Consider the following 23,526-nt stretch of genomic DNA (forward strand, 5'->3'; position numbering starts at 1 on the left):
ACCACATGCCCCTCTACACCCATGGGAGTGGCCCTCCTCTCCATGGCAACGGGTGCACATTGATTTCGCTGGTCCATTCATGGACTCAATGTTCTTAATAGCAGTGGATGCTCATTCAAAGTGGCCTGAGGTGATAAAGATGTCTTCAACCACTACAGAGAAAACGATTGCAGTCCTACGGACCATATTTGCCAGAAACGGGTTGCCAGAGCAGATCTGCTCTGATAATGGACTACAGTTTGTGTCCGACGAGTTCCAAAAATTCCTGAAAAGGAATGGGGTAAGGCATTACACATCCGCCCCGTATCATCCAGCCACCAATGGATTGGCTGAGAGGTTTGTACAAACCTTTAAGAAGGCGATAAAGGCCATGTGCGACGAGGAAATTCCACTACAGCATAAGATGGACAATTTCTTATTAGCCTACCGAAACGCGACACATGCAGTTACCAACCAGACCCCGGCCATGATGTTCTTTAACCGAAGGTTGAGATCTCGTCTGGACTTGCTCAGACCAAATGTGCGAAGAAATGTTGAGGACAAACAATTCCAGCACATCAACGAGAAGCCGACAAGGAGCTTCAATGTAGGGCAACCAGTCTTGGCCCGGGACTATCGAACAGAGAAGTGGCAACCCGGAACGATATGTACAAGGCAGGGGCCATTAATGTACACAGTGGATGTCAGCGAGAACATTGTGAGACGCCACGTCGATCAGATCTTAGCGTCACAGGAATGCGTCAACCCCATGTCTCGAGTACCTGGGGATGAACCCGACATACCGGTAGTATCTACTTCAGACCCAGTAGCAGTGGAACCCAATGAACTACCCGATGAATGGGGGTCAGAATCGCCTCTGCACCAAGAACAAGAACCTCCAGAAAGGCGCTATCCCGAAAGGGTCAGGAAGCCGCCCCAAAGACTGAATCAAAAATGGGCTTTTGTTATTGAATGTACATGTAAAAATGTTAATTGTTATTTGAATATTACGGGGGGTATTATTAATCTAAAAAAGGAGGAATTGTAGTGTATGTGCTTTCAGTCAGAACTACTTTTTACAGCTCCTGTATACTGTAGTACCGGCAGTGACCACACCGGTATATAAGCTGTGCGCATGCCTCTGTACCCCAGTCTAGAGATTACCCTCCTCCAGTAAAGGCCTGTTATTTGTTTATGTACAGCATCCGTGTAATTATTCATCCACTGAACCACGGATCTAACAGTACTCCCACAGTGCTGTTAGGGAGGGAGTTGCAGGATTTTGACCCACTGATGATGAAGGATCGGCTGAAGCAGGCAGCCACACTCCGCTTTGCTTTTGGAGTCAGTTCCATTTTTAAGGACACCCGCTCTCCATTGCACAATTTTAGCATCAGTCGAAGACCAAACTGCTTCACACCAACGTTAAACTTGTCGTGATAAAGGGAACATGGGAACAGGAGGAGGCCATTCAGCCGCTCGAGCCTGCTCTGCCATTCAATGGCTGATCTGTATCTTAACTCCATCTACCCGCCTTGGTTCTGTAACCCTCAATACCCTTGCCTCATAAAAATCTATCAATATCAGTTTTGAAATTTTCAATTGACCCTCAGCTGCAACAGCTTTTTGGGGAAAGAGTTCTACATTTCCGCTACCCTTTGTGTGAAAAAGTGCTTCCTGATATCACCCCTGAATGGCCTGGCTCTAATTTTAAGCTTATTCCACCTTGTTCTGGCCTCTCCAACCAGAGGAGTTTCTCTCTGTCTACCCGATCATCTCAAACACCTCAATCAGATCACTGCTTAATACTCCATATTCATGCAAATACAGCCTAGTCTAATCAACCTGTCCTCATAATTTAACCTTCAGCCCAGAAATCATTCTAGTGAATCTGTGCTGCACCTCCTCCAAGGCCAATATATCCTGCTTGAGGTGTGCTGTCCAGAACTGAACGCAGTACTCTAAATGGGGTCTAGCCAGAGCTTCATGTCACTGTAACATAACTTCCACATCTTTGTATTCCCTTGGGATAAAGGCCAACATTCCATTAGCCTTTTCAATTATTTTTTGGACCTGTCCACTAGTTTTGAATGATTTCTGTACTTGGAGCCCGAAATCTCTCGGCTCCTCCACAGTTCCTCGCTTCTCACCATTTAGAAAATACACTGATCTTTCTTGGGTCTAAAGTGGATAACCTCACATTTCCCGACATTGAACTCCATCTGCCACAGTTTTGTTCACTCACTTAATTTATCAATGCACCTTGAATGGACAGTCTTATCCCATCTTTGGGAAATGCCTTGGCAGGTTTCCTAGATCCGATTCTCTGTTCACCTAGAGTAACCGAACATTCGTTCCTGAAGGAATAATGCGAGGAAAAATAGAAGAATAAAAGCCCATCTACCCCTCTCCTTGCACAGGCAATGTATAATAATCTCCGACGTGGACTCTGCCCCAATTAACTTTCATACACAGAGGTGACTAACTGCACATAAAACCTGAAAAATAAACTTTTCCTGAATCATTGAGGTAATCTGACAAATACCAGTGCAACATAACAACCAAAATGATTAAACCCTGACCAATGCATTCGCTAAATGTTCCCATTGACCGAGCAACATCGGAATCATCAGGATCTATTGGAGCATTGATCATTAATGTCTAAACTGATGCTTAAACCCTTCAGTTCTTAATTAGATATTTACCTTGGTTCTTTTTTTAAAGAGTTAATTCACATCTGTTCAATGTATCTGTTAAGCTGGGGAAAAAACCTTTTAAAGTCATTATACCTTTGAAACTCATTAATGTCACACAGTTTTGAAGAGAATATCGCACCATCCAGTGGAAAAGTTGCCTTTCTCTGAAAGCAGTTTCCAGTAGGAACTAATCATGATTTTTACAACGTTAGAATTATATCTAAGTTCCTAAAATGATGGCTCATTATAGAACTCTGATATAAATCCTGCAAAATAAAGTGTGAAGACAATGGATGGCTTGTATAATTACTGAAAGCAAACTAACCCATTTTATGGAAAATCTACATCCAACTGTGTGCCTCTACAGAAAACTGCTAATAAAATCAATCTCATCAGCCCTCAAATAAACGCAGGAAAAGCTGGTTCCAATCAAACAATCATTCGGGTGGCTCCTATCCTACTTAAAAGGGCTACACAGTTCCCCTACTGGTATGTGGGAATGTCGGAACAGGAGGAGGCCATTGAGCCCCTCGAGCCTGTTCCACCATTCGATGAGATCATGGCTGATCTGCGGCCAAATCCATGGGCTGAATTTTGCCGGCACTCAGAGGGCGGGTTCGGAGGCAGGTCAGCTGTCAAAATAGCAAAGATTGACAGCAGGTAGGGAACCCACTGTCAACCCGCCTCCACGCGAGTCTCCCAGGTGTCGGGTCTGTCGGTGCTGAACAGACCCGACACCAAATGGCGGGGGAGGCAATTCACATCATTAAATGGGTTGTTAACATCCAATTAACTGTTATGTTAAGCCTACATTTCAATTTTACGTGCTCCCCCACGGGTTACCCACTGCTCGGGGAACACGTCAGCTCAGCATGTCGTGAGTGGATTCAGCATTGAATTATCTCATGTCCTGACAGCTGCCAAAGTTGTAAAAAAGATCCCATGTTACAGCTGTTCACTTTCAAAGCTCAGAAACTGTTGGTAACTGCATTTGGAAGACATATTGAGCTTTCTGCAGCTTGCAGTGTTTGGAGACAACTTTCTATCCAGTGCCACCTCATTGGAACAACCTCTCTCACCATTGACAGATCGCTTCTGTCATCTCAACCTCACCTGCCATTTATTCCATCAGCATCGTTGCCCTTGAAAATATCTCACCTTGGTCCTCAGAATCCCACTAAGATCAGCCCCAACACCAGCATCACCAGCAGTAACAACAACACCAGCCTTCTCCGTAATCAACTGATGTTGCACAGGACACAGGGCATCAGCACCCGACCACATTGCTGCCTGGGATGCCAGGAATAGCCTCACCATGGCCAGATTTACTTCACTTGATGCTGTACACCCTGGCTATTCTATGCCATTATCTAAGTCGTTAGTAAATACTATAAATAGTTGAGGCCCCAACACAGATCCCTGCGGGACACCACTCGTCACCTCCTGCCAATTTGAGTACCTACCCATTATCCCTACATCACAACCTTATTTTTAAGACTGTACCTTTTATTTTGTTGCTATTTTTAAGACCAATATTACCTCATATATATGTGACATGGGTCGGTAATTGGTTGGCAAGTAGGAGACAGAGAGTATGGGTAGAGGGTTTGTTCTCTGATTGGTGGGATGTGACAAGTGGTTTTCCCCAGGGATCTGTACTGACCGGCTTTTCACTATATATATTAATGATTTTGATGAAAGAGAGTTGCATATCCAAGTATGCAGATGGCACTAAGTTAGAATGCATATGGATGGGAGTTATGCAGATGGGAGCAGAAAGTTACAAAGGGTCAGAGACAGACTGAGTGAGCGGGCAAAACTATGGCCGATGGAGTTCAATCTGGGGAAGTGTCAGGTCATCCACTTTGGATTTGAGAAAGACAAATTGGAATATTTTCTTAATGGTGAGAGACTAGGAGCTGTGGAGGAGCAAAGATTGTCCATGTACACAAATAACTAAAAGCTAGTGATCAAAAAGGCTAATGGACTGTTGGAATTGATGAGTGAGGAAGTGATGTTTTCAGTTGTGCACAGCCCCATCTGGATATTACATTCAACTTTGGGCACCGAACCTCAGGAAGGATATATTGGAATCGGAGGGGGTACAGTGCAGATTCACCAGAATGATACCAGGTCTTAAAGGGTTCAATTATGAAGACAGGTTGCCTAAACTTGGCTGATATGCCCTCAAGTTTAGAAGGTTGAATGGTGCTCTAAGCAAGGTGTTGGAAAATGATTAAAGAGATTTGATAGGGCAGATACAGAGAAACTATTTCCATTGGTGGGAGATCTTAAAATTAGAGCTATGCCATTGAGGAATGAAATCAGGAAGCACTTTCTCCACACAAAGGGCAATGGAAATCTGGAACTCTCAGCTCAAATGGCTGTGGCTGCTGGATCAACTGAAATTTTCAAGACTTAAGATAGATTTTTGTTGGGTAAGGGTATCAAGGTACAGGGATCAAAGGCGGGTAAATGGAGTTGAGGTACAGATCAGCCACGATCTAATTGAATGATCGAACAGGTTCGAGGCTGAATGGCCTACTCCTGTTTTTATATTCCCAATACCTCCATTTTAGCAGCTAAACATAATTGTGCTCCAGATCCCAGAGCACACATGGAAAAAGCCTAAGACACCATTCAGTAAAGAATAGTGAACAATGGTATTCCATTATAACCCACAAGGGTTATAATTTATTTAGTCAACCAATGCCTGAACGTTTCTGGCACTCTTGCTCAAACACTCCTTGATTTGTTATAATACAGTCATCATTATTTTTCTCATTTAAAATTCTGCAGGTGGTATTTGTATCTTCTGTCATCACAGCTTATTTTTCATTATTTCTTGCATTGGAGCTACTGAATATTGCATGGGAAGAAATTCATTTTTTTTAAATTATTCATTCATGGGCGTCGCTGGCAAGGCCGGCATTTATTGTCCATCCCTATTTGCCCTTGAGAAGGTGGTGGTGAGCTGTCTTCTTGAACCACTGCAGTTCGTGTGGTGAAGGTGTTGTTAGAGAGGGAGTTTCAGGATTTTGACCCAGTGACGATGAAGGAACAGTGATATATCTCCAAGTCTGGATGGTGTGTGACTTGGAGGGGAACTTGGAGGTGGTGGTGTTCCTGTGCCACTGCTGCCCTTGTCCTTCTGGGTGGTTGAGGTCACGGGTTTGGGAGCTGCTGCAGTGAATCTTGTAGATGGTACACACTGCAGCCACGGTACGCCGGTGGTGGAGGGAGTGAATGTTTAAGGTGGTGGATGGGGTGCCAATCAAGCAAGCTGCTTTGTCCTGAATGGGTTACTTGTTTATTTCCCTGGCCAACAGTGTAACTTGAAATTAAAGTCGGTGGTCTTTTGAAATTGTGCCCTGTACACCCACATCCAAGTCATTAATTATATATCAAGAAAAGCAGTGATCCTAGAACCTACCCCTGGGGAACACCACTGTATAACTTCCTCCAGTCTGAAAAAGAACCTTTCACCACTACTCTCTGTTTCCTGTCACTTAGCCAGTTTCGTATCCTGTCCCTTTTATTCCATGGGTTTCAACTTTGCTGGCAAGCCTATTATGTGGCACTTTGTCGAATACGATTTTTGGTCCCTAATTGGCCCCACCCCTCCTCTTACTATCTGTTTACTATTTATATGCCTATAGAAGACTTTTGGATTACCCGTTATGTTAGCTGCCATTTTATTCTCATGCACTCTCTTTGCCCCTCTTCTTTTCTTTTTCACTTCTCCTCTGAATTTTCTATATTTACCCTGATTCTCAGATGTATTCTCGACCTGGCATCTGTCATACGCGCTCTTTTTATGTTTCATCTTACTCTCTATCTCTTTCATCATCCCAGGAGTACTGTCTTTAGCTGCCCTACCTTTCCCCCTAGTGGGAATGTACCTCGACTGCACCTGAACTATTTCTTCTTTAAAGGCAGCCCATTGTTCCATTACATTTTTGCCTGCCAATCTTTGATTCCAATTTACCCAGGCCAGCTCCGTTCTCATACACTAAAATTGGCCTTCCTCCACTTAAGTATTTTTACTCCAGATTTCTCACCGTCCTTTTCCATAGCATCTCTCCATCTGGCTTCCCATTCAAATGCATCCATGGCGTGAAGTTGCTGTACTTGCACTGTATAGAGTTGGCATTTCAAGTCTAAGTACCCTTTTAACAATGTTAATTACTGCCAATCAACCTCTTTGGTATAAAATTTAATTATTAAAAGTGTGAAGTGTCATTCCTTCAGGTTTTAATTGTTGTTGGAGATTAGTGTCTTTTTTACATTTTCTTTCTTTTTTCTCTCTTTATCCAATCTTTCTGTGACTTATTTGACATTGAATTCAACACTAATTTATATTTCCTTGTTCAGACCTTGCACTGTTCATTTCACAATCCTTCCATCGGATTGGTTAAGGCGATACGCAGTTGCTCATCCTGGTCAATCCGATCCCATCTCCCACTTACAGCAACTTGCAGCGTAATATATCATGAAGATTAAATGGGCAAGGATAAGTCTAACTAAGGGTGGGTGCCATTTGTTGGTCTGCTACAGCAATTTTTGGGCTATTCAGTTGAACCATTCCTGTGCTTAATTGGTTGTAAAGTGCTTTGGGACATCCTGAGGGCATGATAAAGTGCTACATAAATGCAAGTTCTTTAGTTCTGTGGCGGCGAAATTGGTCTGCACCAGTCGCACGAAACTGTCTCATAGCAAATTGGCAGCCCATTTTACACCCGATTTTGACTTCAATGGAAAAAAAAAAATCGGACATGGTGTAAAACGGGCTGTCGATCCGCTCTGACCCTGTTAGGGTTAAATTGGTATACACCAATCACCCCAATGTGTTTTATTCCCATTGCATCTCACTCCACTCTAGCATGAGGCAGTTACTGCACGACTGTCTACTGTAACTTGAGATACACCGTAACGCAATCTTTTACTTCTTATGTGTACACAGACATGATAAATATTCAGTGCTCAGTAAGAGTCATTACTCCAATACTGGCGCAGTTACATTCTCTCTCACATGCTCCGTCTGTGTTCTTTGAATATTTGATGAGAGATTCCAAATAACATTAGAAGCACTTGCAGTGAGCAATGGACAGACCAGCCTCCTCACACACATCCTTGCAGATCCACATTGGCTGAAATGTGGACAGAGAAGCCAAAATGGAACCACCAAGCCACACGGAATATTTGCGATCAGGAGGAGCAATCATCTAGAAACCGCAAGATGGTACTTGAATCCTGTGTCTAGGTTTGCAACTACCCTTCAATCTATCAATACGTCAAAACATCAACGTTCATCACTGGCTTCCAAACGGAGCTGATGGCTACCAATCCAGGAATTAGCAGAGGACTCGCATTCTCTGAGGCTTTTGGAGCGTAAGTAGTCACTGGGGACAGCTACTACACTCAGTGCAAAATAGCACAGGTGGTGTCCTCCTAATAGTATTTGCTCTTACAAGGAGTCCAAGTTCTACTTGGGCACAATGCTCCCTTTAATTTTTTTGGGCTGCGCGGCCCATTCAGTGAGCCGACTGCGCTGGAGGTCCAGAGCACTGCGAAGCCGGGCAACTTAAAGGGAACACTGATTGGGCATGACGCCAGCCAGTTCCACGTTGGACTTCCCCAGCTCCCTTAAAGTGTCTGAAGCCAAGCCCTATTGATGCTAATTGGCATAAGAGATTAGTTTCTTCCATAGGATCACATAAGATATACAACATAGAAACAGACCATTCGGCCCAGCCCGCCTATGCCGGCGTTTATGCTCCACTCGAGCCTCCTCCCGTCTTTCCTCATCCAACTCTATCAGCATAACCCTCCATTCCCTTCTCCCTCATGTACTTCTCTAGTTTCCCCTTAAATGCATCCATTCTAGTCGCCTCAACCACTCCCTGTGGTAGCGAGTTCCACATTCTCACCGCTCTCTGGGTAAAGACGTTGCTTCTGAATTCTCTATATGATTTCTTGGTGACTATCTTATATTGATGGCCTCCAGTTTGTTCTTCAAAGTTCCAGTTATCATAGGCTCAGGCATCATTCCACCATAAGAAGTTTCTGGTGCCCCTCACATCAAATTGTCTAACAATCTAGCCCCTCTTCTGCTTTCCAGCATAGCCTGTAACAGTCAAGGTGCATCCTCAAAAGAATCCCATGCAGATCTGAGATCTTCATATTACGATTCAATGACATCTATCGCAGGTCGCTGGTCTACCAATCAGTAATGGAAAGATTTTCACCCCCTCTGAAAAGCTCTAACCGGGTGATGAGATTTTTTTCACAATTGCATTCCTGCCAGTGTTTTTCCCCTTCACTTTCTCTCCCAGTGATGTTGGCTCCTTGCTGGAGAAGATTCCAGGGGCAGGGAGCACTCTAGTGCCCGTTATCGATAGCCGAGGCTGGACAGCGACTGCAGACAATGCTGCAAACTTGCTTGTTTCGTCAGGATTAAAAGGTGCACTCGGAAGTGGAAAAAAGTGAGAAGGGGGGGAAAAAAAGCAAGATGATGCAGCTCAAGGCCACGGCAAAGCAAGACAAGCGTCACTTGAGAACTTCTCTCATTTCAAGGTTTCCAACAACTTCTAAATAGCTCTTTCCTTCAGGGCTTTTTGCTGGGTTTTTTCAGTCAGCATCCTTGGATACCATAAATTTCACACATTCAACAGTGAGGAGAGGTGGGTATCACAACCGTTTCCCCCATTCTGTTCTCACCTGATGTTTGTTCACACATTTTCACAGGACAGTGACCAGGAGAAAAAAGAGAGACCCGGCCAATTTTCCCCTTTGTGACACGGGGAGTACTGAAGCCAACCGTAATCCTACAGCCAACTGGCAGAAATCAGCTAACACAACACAGACTGGCAATCGAGCCTGGGAAGATACCCAAGAACATAAGACGTAGGAGTTTGTTATGTCCCCTATGAGACTTTTAGTATTGTGTTTTGTCTCCCCCTAGTGTTTTTACTACTTACCTCCTTATTGTTGATTTATGTCATGTGACATGATGAGAAAGTGAAAGTAAAACACAACCACGAGGGAGCCAGAAGTCATGGCTGGTGATTCTGCAGCATCGAACACCATCCTTTTCAGTTTCCCCCTTTGATTGGCATTATCTGTAAGTAGCTTTTTATCAGATGTCTTTCTGTTTGATCTATGTCACCATTTCTTGATATTTGCGTACAGATGAGTTAAAATATTGCACTTTGTGGAGTTTCCATGTGGCTGGCTATTAGTCTTTCCCCTGGCATTCATGTGTTAGACCTTTGATTGTTGTATCAGATTTACCTCAAATTGTAATAGAACCATTGAGTTATAGTGGTAACGTTTCATTCTATTATCCTAGGTTTATTTTGTGTATTCAGATCGTGATTGTAATACCAATTGGCCTTATTTGATGTTGTAATTTCTTGCTCTCTTTGTAGTTTCACCCTGTCATTAAACTGGATAAAAAAGTAACAACGCCTCCTGTTTGGTGATGAAGGTTTAGCTGTCTGTCGAATCATAGTCGTGAGGAGGACAGAACATGCTTGTTTCGTCAGAATTAAAAGGTGCACTCGGAAGTGGAAAAAAGTGAGAAGGGGGGACAAAAAAGCAAGATGACGCAGCTCAAGGCCACGGCAAAGCAAGACAAGCGTCACTTGAGAACTTCTCTCATTTCAAGGTTTCCAACAACTTCTAAAGAGCTCTTTCCTTCAGGGCTTTTCACTGGTTTTTTTCAATCAGCATCCTTGGATACCATAAATTTCACACATTCAACAGTGAGGAGAGGTGGGTATCACAACCGTTTCCCCCATTCTGTTCTCACCTGATGTTTGTTCACACGTTTTCACAGGACAGTGACCAGGAGAAAAAAAGAGAGACCCGGCCAATTTTCCCCTTCGTGACACGGGGAGCACTGAAGCCAACCGTAATCCTACGGCCAACTGGCAGAAATCAGCTAACACAACACAGACTGGCAATCGAGCCTGGGAAGATACCCAAGAACATAAGACGTAGGAGCAGGAGTCGGTCATTTGGCCCCTCGAGCCTGCTCCGCCATTCAATAAAATCATGGCTGATCTGATCTTGGCCTCAACTCCACTTCCCTGCCCGCTCCCCATAACCCTCGACTCCCTTACCATTCAAAAATCTGTCTATTTCCACCTTAAATATATTCAATGACCCAGTCTCCACAGCTCTCTGGAGAAGAGAATTCCAAAGATTCACGGTTCTCTTAGAAGAAATTCCTCCTCATTTCCGTTTTAAATAGGCGGCCACTTATTCTGAAATGGCTGAGCAGTGTGGGCATCAAAGCCATCAGTTCTATTCTCATCCAAATGAATAAAGACAGTGGAGACAATTTTGACTTTGGGCGATATCGGATCAATTGGCGTCACTGGAAAGGAAAATCGGGAAAATATAGAACGGGCGGCTACTTTACACTGTTATCCAAAGTCAAGAATTACTTCCAGTGAGCCGTCAGGGCAGCTTCTCTCACAACTTTTAACATTTTATTCTGGTTCAGGATATAGGCCAAAGCTAGTAAAATGGCAGAGACTTTAAAATGCATTAGAAAAAAATTAGAGCTTCCGTCTCAAGAACAACCAGGAAGCCACAACTCTGCTAATACCAGGGTCAACTCAGGGGAGATACTTTTATACAATGTGGAAAGGGAAGGTCACGTGGGAAACATCAAGGTGTTAATATTCAGAACCATCTCAAAAGGATGACTTCTTTCGCGGTTGTGTTGAGAATCTGCATTTAATACTGCAATACATGGAATGAAACAAAAATAATTAAAAACTGTAGCATACTTTGATCTTCCTTGGAGCCAAGGCAATGATTTTCTTCTGCATACAATCACTAATAGCTGGATACGTTGTGGTTCCACCAGAAAGCACATTATTCGCGTACAAATCCCTGCGAATGTCGATGTCACATATCACAATGCAGTTGCAAGTGGTTTCATGAACACCTGCAGACTCCATACCTGAGCAGGTATATAACTACATTATTTAATATTACTCGGATATCCAGATTTCACTGTGCTAAAAACCTCCTCTTTTTCAAGCTACTTTTTTCCCTGGTCACTGGGGTTGTGCAGCAAAGACGCCCCCCTCACCCCACCAATGCGGCTCCAGGTTGCCTTCCAGAAGGTGCACAAGAGCAACAACACTTTGCATTTATATAGCGCCTTTAACGTAGTTAAACATCCCGAGGTGCTTAAATAGGGGCAATTACCCTTTCTACAGAGCTGGAGGAGGTTGCAAGGATATGTCGGGATTTATAGACAAGTCCAAATCTAATTTGTTGTGGGATGGTGAGCGCAGGGCAAGTGGGACTTGATGTTGGACAGGATACATTCAATCATGTTTTAGGCATATTGCTGCTTGTGGAGGTGGTGGATGGGAGGCCAGCGAGGAAAGAGTTTTGCAGTAGTTGTGTCTGGAGGTGACAGAGACATGCATCAGTGGCAGAGGGGGTGAAATAGGGCGAGGTCGGCAATATTGTGGAGGTGACTAATGTGCTGACAGCAGGAAGCACTTTCAGTGTGTTCATGGAAGACGCACCCAGCATCTACCCACAGCTCTGCTGCTACATTTCTTTTCCATTTCAGCCACCCCAAATCTTGGGAAAACCAAAAGGTCAAACCACCGAGGTCTATTTTGGGCACCTGCTATAATGACAGATTCAAAGGAGAGTCATTTTAAATTACATTCCAAGCAAATGATCAAAACAAGCTCCAATGTCCTTCAGTTTCATGAGCAAAAAAAAATCTATTCTTGCGATGAAAACAATAACAAAGCAAACAAAGCGGTTGAGTGAGTTAATTAAAATAATCAATCAGGCTGTCCCAAAGCACTTCGCAGTCAAGGAAATACTGTTGAAAGGGCAGTCACTCTGCAAATGCTTCAACAATGTTTCCAAACCATTTCTGTTTATTAAAAATCCATCAACACTGGGCTTTTATACAGAACTTTGTGTAACTGGGTATGTACCAAATAGCAGCCTAGTTGTTTCAATATTTAAGAACAAAGTGAAAAAAGTCCAGTCCTACACCCCACCCATCTAAAGTTCATTAATAGCCATTCCTAATCAGTATTAACTAGTTACTGTACTCAACACTTGCTTCCCTAAGGCAATGTGGATATTATTAGTCGTGATGGGTGTGTTGGGCAATTGTTGAACCCTTGGCCAAAACACCATTTTGAAAAATTCATTCACGGGATGTAGGCGTTGCTGGCAAAGCCAGCAGTTACAGCCCATCCTTAATTGTCCTCGAGAAGGTGGTGGTGAGCCAACCTCTTGAACCGCCGCAGTCCATGTGGTGAAGGTGCTCCCAGTGCACTTAGGGAGGGGGTTCCAGGATTTTGACCCAGCGACGATGAAGGAACGGCAATATATTTCCAAGTCAGGATGGTGTGTGACTGTGAGGGGAACTTGGGAGGTGGTGGTGTTCCCATGCACTTGCTGCCCTTGTCCTTCTAGGTGGTAGAGGTCACCAGTTTGGGAGGTGCTGTCGAGGAAGCCTTGGCGAGTTGCTGCACTGCATCTTGTAGATGGTACACACTGCAGCCACAGTACGCCGGTGGTGGAGGGAGTGAATGTTTAAGGTGCTAGATGGGGTGGCAATCAAGCGGGTTGCTTCGTCCTGGATAAAATAATGCTCCTGCTATTTTAAGATATGCTGCAATATGACCCCTTCTATAAAGAAGCCTATGTAGGAGCCTTAAAAACAAGGTTAGAGGCAGAGGTGAATTAGGGGGAGTTGAAAGGTGCATTTACAGCATAACTGTGGTGGAAATCCAGAGTCAGGCCTTGATCTAACTCCTGAGCGACATGACGCGAGATGCCCTGATGGAGCTCAGGCCCTACTTCGGATTTATCCTAAACTTCCTGAGCCCAAGTGCAAAGCAATACCACTTTGCACCCAAATTACAGGAGGCATGTAAATGAAGGCTTATACAAGTTCTTAACTACAGGAAACTCTTTTTTATCCGGCACCGACATGGTGCCGGTTGATCAACAAGTCCGGATTACAGAGAGGTATACTTACCAAGGTACGAGAGCCCCGTACATGCCACAGATCCAGGAACCCCGGTTACACGGCCACAAGTGCAGGAACCCTGGTTACACGGCCACAGATGCAGGAACCCCGGTTACACGGCCACTAATATACAGTAAAACTTACCTGAACCGACTCCTGAATTTTGCCGGTTAAGAGAGATTGCCGGATATTTAGGTGCCGGTTAAGAGAGTTTCCTGTACAAAGGAAAGCATGAGCAATAATGGCATCACTGAGTGTTCAAACATTTAACCTCATTGGAATTGCAACATTGATAAGATCAAAAGTGGATGCTGAACAGACAACTTATTTAAAACAATAACAAGTTATAAAAAAAATGGATCCATGACCACAAAGCAGAACTACACTGAAGGTCGTGGAGATAAGATGGAACTGCAGTTTAAATCCAGCTTTGAAACTGGAATATGTTTTCGTGCCCAACCTTGGTCTCAAATGAAAAATTCATGCAATGAAACAGTTGAGAAGTAGATGATGCATTTCAACTTTTAATAAAAACTTATTCGCCAACAAGAAATCAGCAAATGCAATATTTTCAAAACCTGTGCGTTTCTAAACTGCACCCTGGTTACAAACATCTTGCCGCAATCAAGATGAAAGTAACATTGCATTTTTAATTACTATCAAACGCCCTCAGTGTTTTTCTTTAACTACCTGCAATGTTTCAATTTACAAATGCATTTCCAAGCACAAAAATAATCTTTCAACCATTACCAGATGTCCTACCTCTTACACGGTAGAGTTAAATAATATTGCTTTTCACATCAGAAAATATACACAATTGTACATAATGCAGCTGTTATATAACCGTTTATAGCAGAATACCTTTGGAATTTAATAGCAGACCAACAATTACAATTTTAAACCCAGTTCACAATCTCACTGAACAGCTATAAACACATCTCGACAATACACTTCATACAATACTTTAATATGAAAAGAATTTATACAACTGTAATCAGTGCTCAACCCATTAGCAGCTTTCATGAACACATTTGGGGGGGGGGGGGGGGGGGGGGGGAAGATTTTAACCTAATCCGCCCGTCGGAAAACAGACGGGATCGAGTGGAACGTCAGTTTTACATCCCGCTCGTCCACTGACTTCAACGGAGAGTAAAATCGTCGGGAGCGGAAAACCGTCATTTAGCCCCATCCCGTCAGTTTCCCCGACGGGTGGATTAGGTTAAAATCACCCCGCCCCCGTCCTCCCCCTCGATCATATATTCTCTTCAGGAATTATTTTTCCCTCTGGTCTACGTAGTGCATCTATAAAAGTCCCGTCAGGCACATGAAAACAAGAACATGTAGTGTCACAAAGTACACAAAGACCAGGTAGCGTGATCTGGCCCTCGAGCTCATTAGCTTTAAGCAGTACAAACTTCGGCCATGCAGCCACCGTTTGAAGGAAAGGGCTCCCCTCTTTACCTGAGAGAGAGAGAAATAAAGAGTCAAAGCAAACCAAAATCCAGCTCGACAAATTTAAGTTCATTCAGAATTAAAATTATTGGCAAAAAAGCCAGGGTGGAGATGAGGAGAATTTTTTTTTTTTTTTTTTTTTTAAACCCAGTGAGTTATGATGATCTGGAACGCGCTGCCTGAAAGTATGGTGGAAGCAGATTCAATAATAACTTTCAAAAGGAAATTGGATAAATACTCGAAAAGGAAAAATTTGCAGGGTTACAGGGAAAGAGCAGGGCAGTGGGACTAATTGGACGGCTCTTTCAAAGAGCCGGCACAGGCACAATGGGCCGAATGGCCTCCTTCTGTGCTGTATGATTCTATGAGCTAAGGTTCCCTGGTCACTGAATGCATGACCAACGTTCCTGCTAAGCTGCGCGGCCACAGCTGTCAGTCGATCCCGCGCAGACCGGGACCAGCTTTTCAAATGTGGAATTTCACGAATGCGCAAAATTTTGAATGGGCCGTGCAGCCTGTTAAAGGGACCGCTCACCTAAAAAAAATTAAGGGGAACATTGTACATGATACCGATTTGTCGTGCTATTAAGCAAAAGGGTATCGGTTCCAAAAAATTGGTAGAGTTTCCCATCTTGGCTGGGCTGACATAAGATGGCGAGGCAGTTCCACAGCTAGCATAGGATATTTGTGATCTCTTAATGACAGGTACAGAAGTACATTAGCAAAGGCCTGGAGGAGGACATGAATGACTGTATGGCACAGGTAGCGTGGGGGTGGTGAAGGGAAGAAAGGTGAACCGAAAAGGTAAGTGAAATGTATTTTTATTTGAAAAAGGGCAATTTTGCCCCACTGTTTGTATCAACTGAAAGGCATTTTAGGTTTTGTTTTGCTTGTGATGAGATTAGCAAAGCTATTTTCAAATGTGGCTCGCATTTTGATTTGCCTTTTTCTTCTGTTACAATTTCCCCCCTCATAACATCTCCTGGTATTTATCGTGCTCCTTTCTCTGGGTAACAACAATATGGGAGCCCTGGGTTAGCAGCTAACTGCCAGCAATCGGACAGGTGCTGTGCGGCTGAATTAGAGGCCTCAGGCCTCCCAGGCTAAAGAGGGGAGGGTGGAAAAGTACCTGTTCGTTGATGTTGGGCAAGGAAAGAATGTAATGTCTTCCTTGTTGAATAATCACAGAATAATCGGCCTACACAGACCGCTTAGGGCTCATACCTGAAGAATGGCCATTTTCATGAGTTACTGGAGAGCTGCAGGTGCCTGTGGAACTGCATCCGAGCTACAGTCAGAACCTTAAAATAGGAACAGGAGTAGGACATTTAGCCCCTCGAGCCTGTTCCACTATTCAATGAGATCAGGGCTGATCTGCGACATAACTCCATATCCTTTGCCCCATATCCCTTAATACCTTTGGTTAACAAAAATCTACCAATCTTAGATTTTAAATTAACAACTTCTCTAGCATTATTTAACAAGAGAAGGGTTTACAATGAATTGGTGGGGGGGGGGGGGAGGTACTTTTAGCAAATTAGATCGAAGCTAGTACGTAATGAAATGAATGGCGTTACAGACCTTCCGTACCACTACGTGTTCACTGGGATCTATGATCAAGGCTTCACGTTCTTCATCCGATTCCAGTTGTATGGTGTACTCTCTGGGTGGCAGTCTGGCAGGAGGCATATCAAGACTAGAAACAAAAAAGATCAACATGAACCAAAAACAGCCTCTACCATCAATGCAATTTCTTTAAAACCTCCACCGATACCAAAGACTGGGGAGAAAGCAGAGCTGCCACGGGGTTCTCACCTCACATTTAGGGTCAGGTGCCGAAGGAGTGGAGCTTTCTGCAGACAGCGGAGCTTTCTATGAGGGGTTTTGATAGAGTAGAAAGAACACAAGAAACAGGAGCAGGAGTAGGCCATACAGCCCCTCGAGCCTGCTCCGCTATTCATCAAGATCATGGCTGATCTTCTACCTCAACTCCACCTTCCCGCACTATCCCCATATCACTTGATTCCCTTCGTTCCCGAAGATTTATCGACCTCTGTCTTGAATATACTCAACGACTGAGCATCCACAGCTCTCTGGGGTAGAGAATGCCAAAGATTCACAACCCTTTGAGTGAAGAAATTTCTCCTCATCTCAGTCCTAAATGGCAACCCCTTATTCTGTGACTGGGACCCCATGTTCTAGACTCCCCAGCCAGGGGAAACATTTTCCCAGCATTAACCCGGTCAACCCCTTAAGAATTTTATATGTTTCAATTAGATCACCTCTCATTCCTAAGGAATATAGGCCTAGTCTACTCAATCTCCCCTCATAGGGCAATCCCCTCTTCCCAGGAACCAGTCTAGTGAAACTTTGCTGCACTCCCTCTAAGGAAAGTACATCTTTCCTTAGGTAAGGAGACCAGAACTGGAAGAAACTGTTCCACTGGCAGGAGGTTCGGTAACCAGAAGCCATATATTTACAGTAATTGGCAAAAAGCCAGGGGATGGGGAAATTTTCTCAGCGAGTTATGATCTGGAATGCATTACCTGAAAGGCTGATGGGAGGCTGATTCAATATTAACATTCAAAATAGAGTTTGAGCTCTACTTAAAAAGGAAACATTTGCAGAGTTATGGGAAAAGAGCAGGGGCAGTGGGTCTAATTGAATAGCTCTTTCAGAGAGCTGGCACAGGCTCGATGGGCAGAATGGCCTCCTGTGCTGTACGATTCTATGATTCTACACACAAACACGCACACAGAGGTCTCTCTTCACTGGGCAAAGCCTCAGATGCTGTGAGGTAACTCTGGTCCGTTGGAATGCACAGTGTATTGTAAGACATCACTCTGCGTCTGGTGTCCGTAGAGTAATGACATGCCTCTTACTGATGACTATACGTATATGCTCATCCATTCTTCAAATGGATAATGAAGAATCATTTAAAAAACAACTGCGAATGATATTCGGACAGGCAGGGTAGCAACATCCTTACATGACGCTCCAGGACAATTCAAAATGGAAGAGGTTCAGTTTTAACACTAACCCCTTAAGCCTTTCTTCAGCTGCTATCAATGCTTCCTCTGCAGCACTTCTCCTTAGCTCTTCATCTGCCAGCATTTCTGCTAACTGGGACAGCTCCTGGTGAGCAGAATCATTACGTTGGTCCGATTCTGCAAGCCTAAAACGAAAAAAAAAATCTGTGACTGACAGAAAAAGAACTTGCATTTGTATAGTGCCTTTAACATCCTCGTGCTTTACAGCCAATTTTTGAAATATAGGCACTGTTGTTTTTGTAGACAAACATGGCAGCCAATTTGCAGACAACAAGGTCCCAATTAATTTTTTTTATTTATTTTTTTATAAAAAGGTATTGTCGGCTAAATCTTGGCTGGATAATCACGAGAACACCCCTGCTCTTCTTCGAAGAATGCCTTGGGGTCTTTTACCTCCACCACAACAGGCAGATGGAGCCTCGGTTTAATGTCTCATCCAACAGTGCAGCACTCCCTCAGTACAGTAATGTCAGCCTAGATTACGTGCTCAAGCCCTGGGGTTGGAATCCAAGAATTACAGATTGAGAGAAGAGATTGCTACCAACAGTGTCAAGCTGAAAATATTTGGTTGGCTATTGTGATTTTAAACTTAGTTGAATCATACGGAAGTCTTTGTGCAATGCAATTTGCTCTCGAAGTGTTGAACATTAAGTAGCGCTCAACATTTCAATCATTGAGAATTGCATCTCTGCAATCAGGTGACACCTTATCTGGGCCACTGAAGTCCTTGGAATTTCTGCAGATTCTCCAGATGTGTGCAAATTTTCAATTATTCTGCAGATTTCATTAAAACCTACAAATCCTAAACTTTCAAATAATGTCAGGCACTGCACAAAACATTTAGCAAGATATCAGTTAAAAGGACATACAAAATGCTGCTTCATGACAGATCAGCACTGAAGGTATCTAACAAGATGATAAGTATAAGGATTACAGGAACAGGAGTAGGCCATTCAGCCCATCATCAAGCCTGCTCTGCCCTGTTGTTAGCCACAGCAGCTACACCGGTCGATCTGAATTGCCTTTTCTCCGTAAGACTGATTCCACGAATGGGCACCTCCAGACAGCGCAGGTCGAGGAATCAGGGATTCACGGCCTCTAATTTTCAGCTATTAAAATTGCCGAGCAGAAAATCAGGGGGAGCAGGTTCATGATTTCCCAACTAGCGCGTTCTGGGAGTGCCTGATTGCAGAATTTTTAAAAAATTCATTCATGGGGTGCGGGTGTCGCTGGCGAGGCCTGCATTTAATGCCGATCTTTGTTGCCCTTGATAAGGTGGTGGTGAGCCACCTTCTTGAACTGCTGCAGACCGTGTGGTGAAGGTACTCCCACAGTGCTGTTAGGGAGGGAGTTCCAGGATTTGACCCAGCGACGTTGAAGGAACAGCGATATACTTCCAAGTCAGCATGGTGTGTGACTTGGAGGTAGTGGTGTTCCCATGCGCCTGCTGCCCTTGTCCTTCGAGGTGGAAGAGGTTGCGGGTTTGGGAGGTGCTGTTGAAGAAGCCTTGGCGAGTTGCTGCAGTGCATCTTGTAGATGGTGCACACTGCAGCCACTGCATGCCGGTGATGGAGGGAGTGAATGTTTAAGGTGGTGGATGGGGTGCCAATCAAGCGGGCTGCTTTGTCCTGGATGGTGTCGAGCTTCTTCAGTGTTGTTGGAGCTGCACTCATCCAGGCAAGAATCAATCCTCCTATCACTTATTTCTGGTACCCGTCTCTCTTTTAAATACCACAAAATGTTTCTGTACCTACAGCCTCCCTCAACCATTCAAGCAATTTTCTCACCAAGGACATTACGAGCATACGAACAATGACGGACAGGAAAATACCCTCGGGTCCATCCAGCTTGTCCCACACAATTGTGATATGCTGTGCATCACAATATATAGACGCCCCACCCCACCCAAAATCAAATGATCTCCCGGGAGAGGCGAAAAACCAGATAAAAACCCAGGCCAATTTGAGAGAAGAAATCTGGGAAATTCCTCTCTGACCCACTTAGGCAATCAAAACTAGTCCAGATCATCACTCTGGCCCTGATAATTTTATGCAGTACCTACCCTATGCACGAGGTGATCTCAGCCACACCCAGAAACAGATCCAGCTCTCGCTTGAAGGAATTTAGCAAATTGGTGTCCACTGCACAAGCCGGCAGCCTGTCCCAGAGGTCCGCTATTCTCTGGGAAAAGAACCACCTAACATCGAACCTAGATCTGGTCTTATACAACTTAAAATTGTGACCCTTGGGTTGCAGTTAACTGGTTTGTCCCTTCCTGCCTTTTTAACTAAGGTTTGCTATTTTCCAATTCCCCCAATACAACACCCAAAACCAGTGAGCTTTGGGAGATTATCACAAAGGCATCCCCCAATTTCCTCACCTATTTCTTTTCACACCCTCGGGTAGAAACCATCTCAGTTTTCATTCCCATGAGTTTCTCCATTACAATTTTTCTTCTTACACCAATTCCTCAAAGCTCTGCTCATTCACTAATCTATAATCTTCACTGTATCTCTGGCACCTTATCCTTCTTTTCACTTTAACCACCGTAGATTTCTTTCTGCTGTGATTAACTATTTGCTGCAAAGGAGTTGAGAAATTTTTACCTCAGAAAACCATGACATTACATAGCATACACGGCACAGAAACAGGCCATTCGGCCCAACCAGTCCATGCTGGCAATTATGCTCCACTCGAGCCTCCTCCCGACTTTCCTCATCCAACTCGATCAGCATAACCCTCTATTTCCTTTTCCCTCATATGCTTGTCTAGCCTCCCCTTAAATGCATCTATACTATTCGCTTCAACCACTCCCTGTGGTCGTGAGTTCCATATTCTCACCACTCTTTGGGTAAAGAAGTTTCTTCTGAATTCCCTATTGGATTTCTTAGTGACTATCTTATATTGATGGCCTCAAGTTATGCTCTTCACCACAAATGGAAATATTCTCTCTGTATCCACTCTATCAAAAGCTTTCATAATTTTAAAGACCTCTATTAGGTCACCCCTCAGCTTTCTTTTTTCAAGAGAAAAGAGACCCAACCTGTTCATCCTTTCCTGATATGTAAACCTTCGCATTTCTGGTATCATCCTTGTAAATCTTCTCTGCACCCTCTCCAGTGCCTCTATATCCTTTTTATAATATAGTGACCAGAACTGTATGCAGTACTCCAAGTGTGGTCTAACCAAGGTTCGATACAGGTTTAGCATAACTTCCCTCTGGGAATAGAAGTATTCTATACCTCTAGAAATAAACCCTAGTGCTTGGTTTGCTTTTTTTAATGGTCTTGCTAACCTGTGTTGCAGCTTATAGTGATTTGTGTATTTGCACTCCGAGATCCCTTTGTTCCTCTACACCACCTGGACTCGCACCCTCCAAGTAATAAATGACCTCCCTATTCTTCCTACCAAAATTTGTCCGTGTTGAACTTCATTTGCCAATTATATAATTGGGGAGTGGGCGGGGAAGTGGCTTTGAGCCCAAGATCAGCCATGATCTTATTGAATGGCAGAGCAGGCTCGAGGGGCCAAGTGGCCTATTGCTGCTCCTATTTCTTATGTTCTTATATGCCTATTCTGCAAGTTTATTAATGTCCTCCTGTAATTTGTTACAACAGTGACTCCACTTTAAAAGTACTTCATTGGCTGTAAAATGCTTTGAGACATCCGGTGGTCGTGAAAGGCGCTATATAAATGCAAGTCTTTCTTTCTTTCCTCCTCAGTATTGACCAACACCCCACCCCCCATTTGGTGTCATATGCAAATTTAGAAATTGTGTTTTTGATTCCAAAGTCTAAATCGTAAATGTAAATTGTGAACAACAGTGGTCCCAGCACTGATCCTTGTGGAACACCACTACCCACCTTCTGCCACTGCGAATAGCTACCCTTTACCCCTACTCGCTGCTTTCTGCCTTGAAGCCAGCTAGCTATCCATTCTGCTACTTGTCCCCTGACTCCGCAATCTTTGACCTTGTTCATCAGTCTATTATGGGGTACCTTATCAAAGGTCTTTTGAAAATCTAGATAAATTACATCTACTGCATTACCATGGTCTTCTCTCTGTTACCTCTTCAAAAAATTCAATGAAGTTGGTCAAGCAAGACTTGCCCTTTTGAAATCCAGGCTGACTATTCATTATTATACTTTTAGTTTCTAGATGTTCTTCTATCTTCTCCTTTAGTAAGGATTCCATTATGTTTCCTACCACTGATGTTAAGCTGACTGGTCTATAATTCCCTGGACATGCTGTATTCCCCTTCTTGAATATAGGTATTATTACATTAGCTATCCACCAGTCTTCTGGCACTACACCTTTTTCTAACAAATTATTAAATATATATGTAGTAATGCCTCTGCTATCTCTTCCCTAGATTCGTTTAAAATACGTGGATGCAATCCATCCGGACCAGGGGTTTTATCTTCTTTGCGTTTGATTAGTTTATTTAATATATCCCCTCTTTTTATTTTAAATGCACTTATCTCATTAATAATCTCATCATCCAATGTCATGTCCACCTGTTCTATCTCCCTGGTAAATACTGAAGCAAAATAATTATCTAATATTTCTGCCATTTCTCTGTCGTTACCTGTGGCATTGTCCTGTCCATCCCTTAATGGCCCTATTCCCATCCCAACCTTCCTTTTTTTATTGATGTGCCTGTAAAATATTTTACTATTTTGTTTTATGTTCCTTGATAATTTAATTTCATAGTTCCTCTTTGCCTTCCTAATTGTTTTTTTTGACTTCTCTCCTAATCCTTTTGTATTCTCTCTTATCATGCATCCTCTGCTGTCTATGTACTGCCTCTTTCCTTACCCTCAATTGTTTCCTTATGTCTTTATTCATCCATGGAGTCTCATTAGTGTTTAGTTTGTTCTTTCCTTTTAGTGGAATATATTGTTCCTGCACTCTATTGAACACCGTTTTAAATGTTTCCCATTGCTGTTCTACATCGCTGTTTGCCAATATTTTCCCAAGTTCTATTCTCAGCCACTCACAATCAGCTTTTCTCCAATCTATTACCCTGGTTTTTGTCATACTTACGTCCTTCTCAATTATCATCTTAAAGTGTATTATATTATGGTCACTATTGCCTAGATGTTCCCCTACTTTTACTTCTCTTATCTGCTCTGGTTCATTCCCCATTACTAGATCCAATAGTGAATCCTCCCTTGTTGGGCTCTTTACATATTGGGTTAGAAAGGAGTCCAGTATACATTGTAGGAATTCCATTCCCTTATCCCCCTTACCTACCTCTTCTGTCCAATTAATATCAGGGTAGTTGAAATCCCCATGATTATTATTCTATGTA

General features: G+C 43.4%; 1 protein-coding gene across 1 annotated transcript in view; it reads right to left on the reverse strand.

The window, feature by feature from the left end:
- Positions 1 to 14,218: 14,218 nt before the first annotated feature.
- LOC147107130 (uncharacterized) overlaps positions 14,219 to 23,526 on the reverse strand; it is a 93,498-nt gene continuing 84,190 nt past the window's right edge. Inside the window, 3 exon segments of the mRNA XM_086008226.1 lie at positions 14,219 to 15,171; positions 16,744 to 16,858; positions 18,203 to 18,337. Of these exon segments, the coding sequence (XP_085864352.1) occupies positions 15,013 to 15,171; positions 16,744 to 16,858; positions 18,203 to 18,337 (409 nt within the window). The 3' untranslated portion in view covers positions 14,219 to 15,012.

Source organism: Somniosus microcephalus, chromosome 15 (genome assembly GCF_052327205.1).
Source record: "Somniosus microcephalus isolate GS21.2 chromosome 15, FLI_Smic_1.0, whole genome shotgun sequence".
NCBI classification, from domain to species: Eukaryota; Metazoa; Chordata; class Chondrichthyes; order Squaliformes; family Somniosidae; genus Somniosus; species Somniosus microcephalus.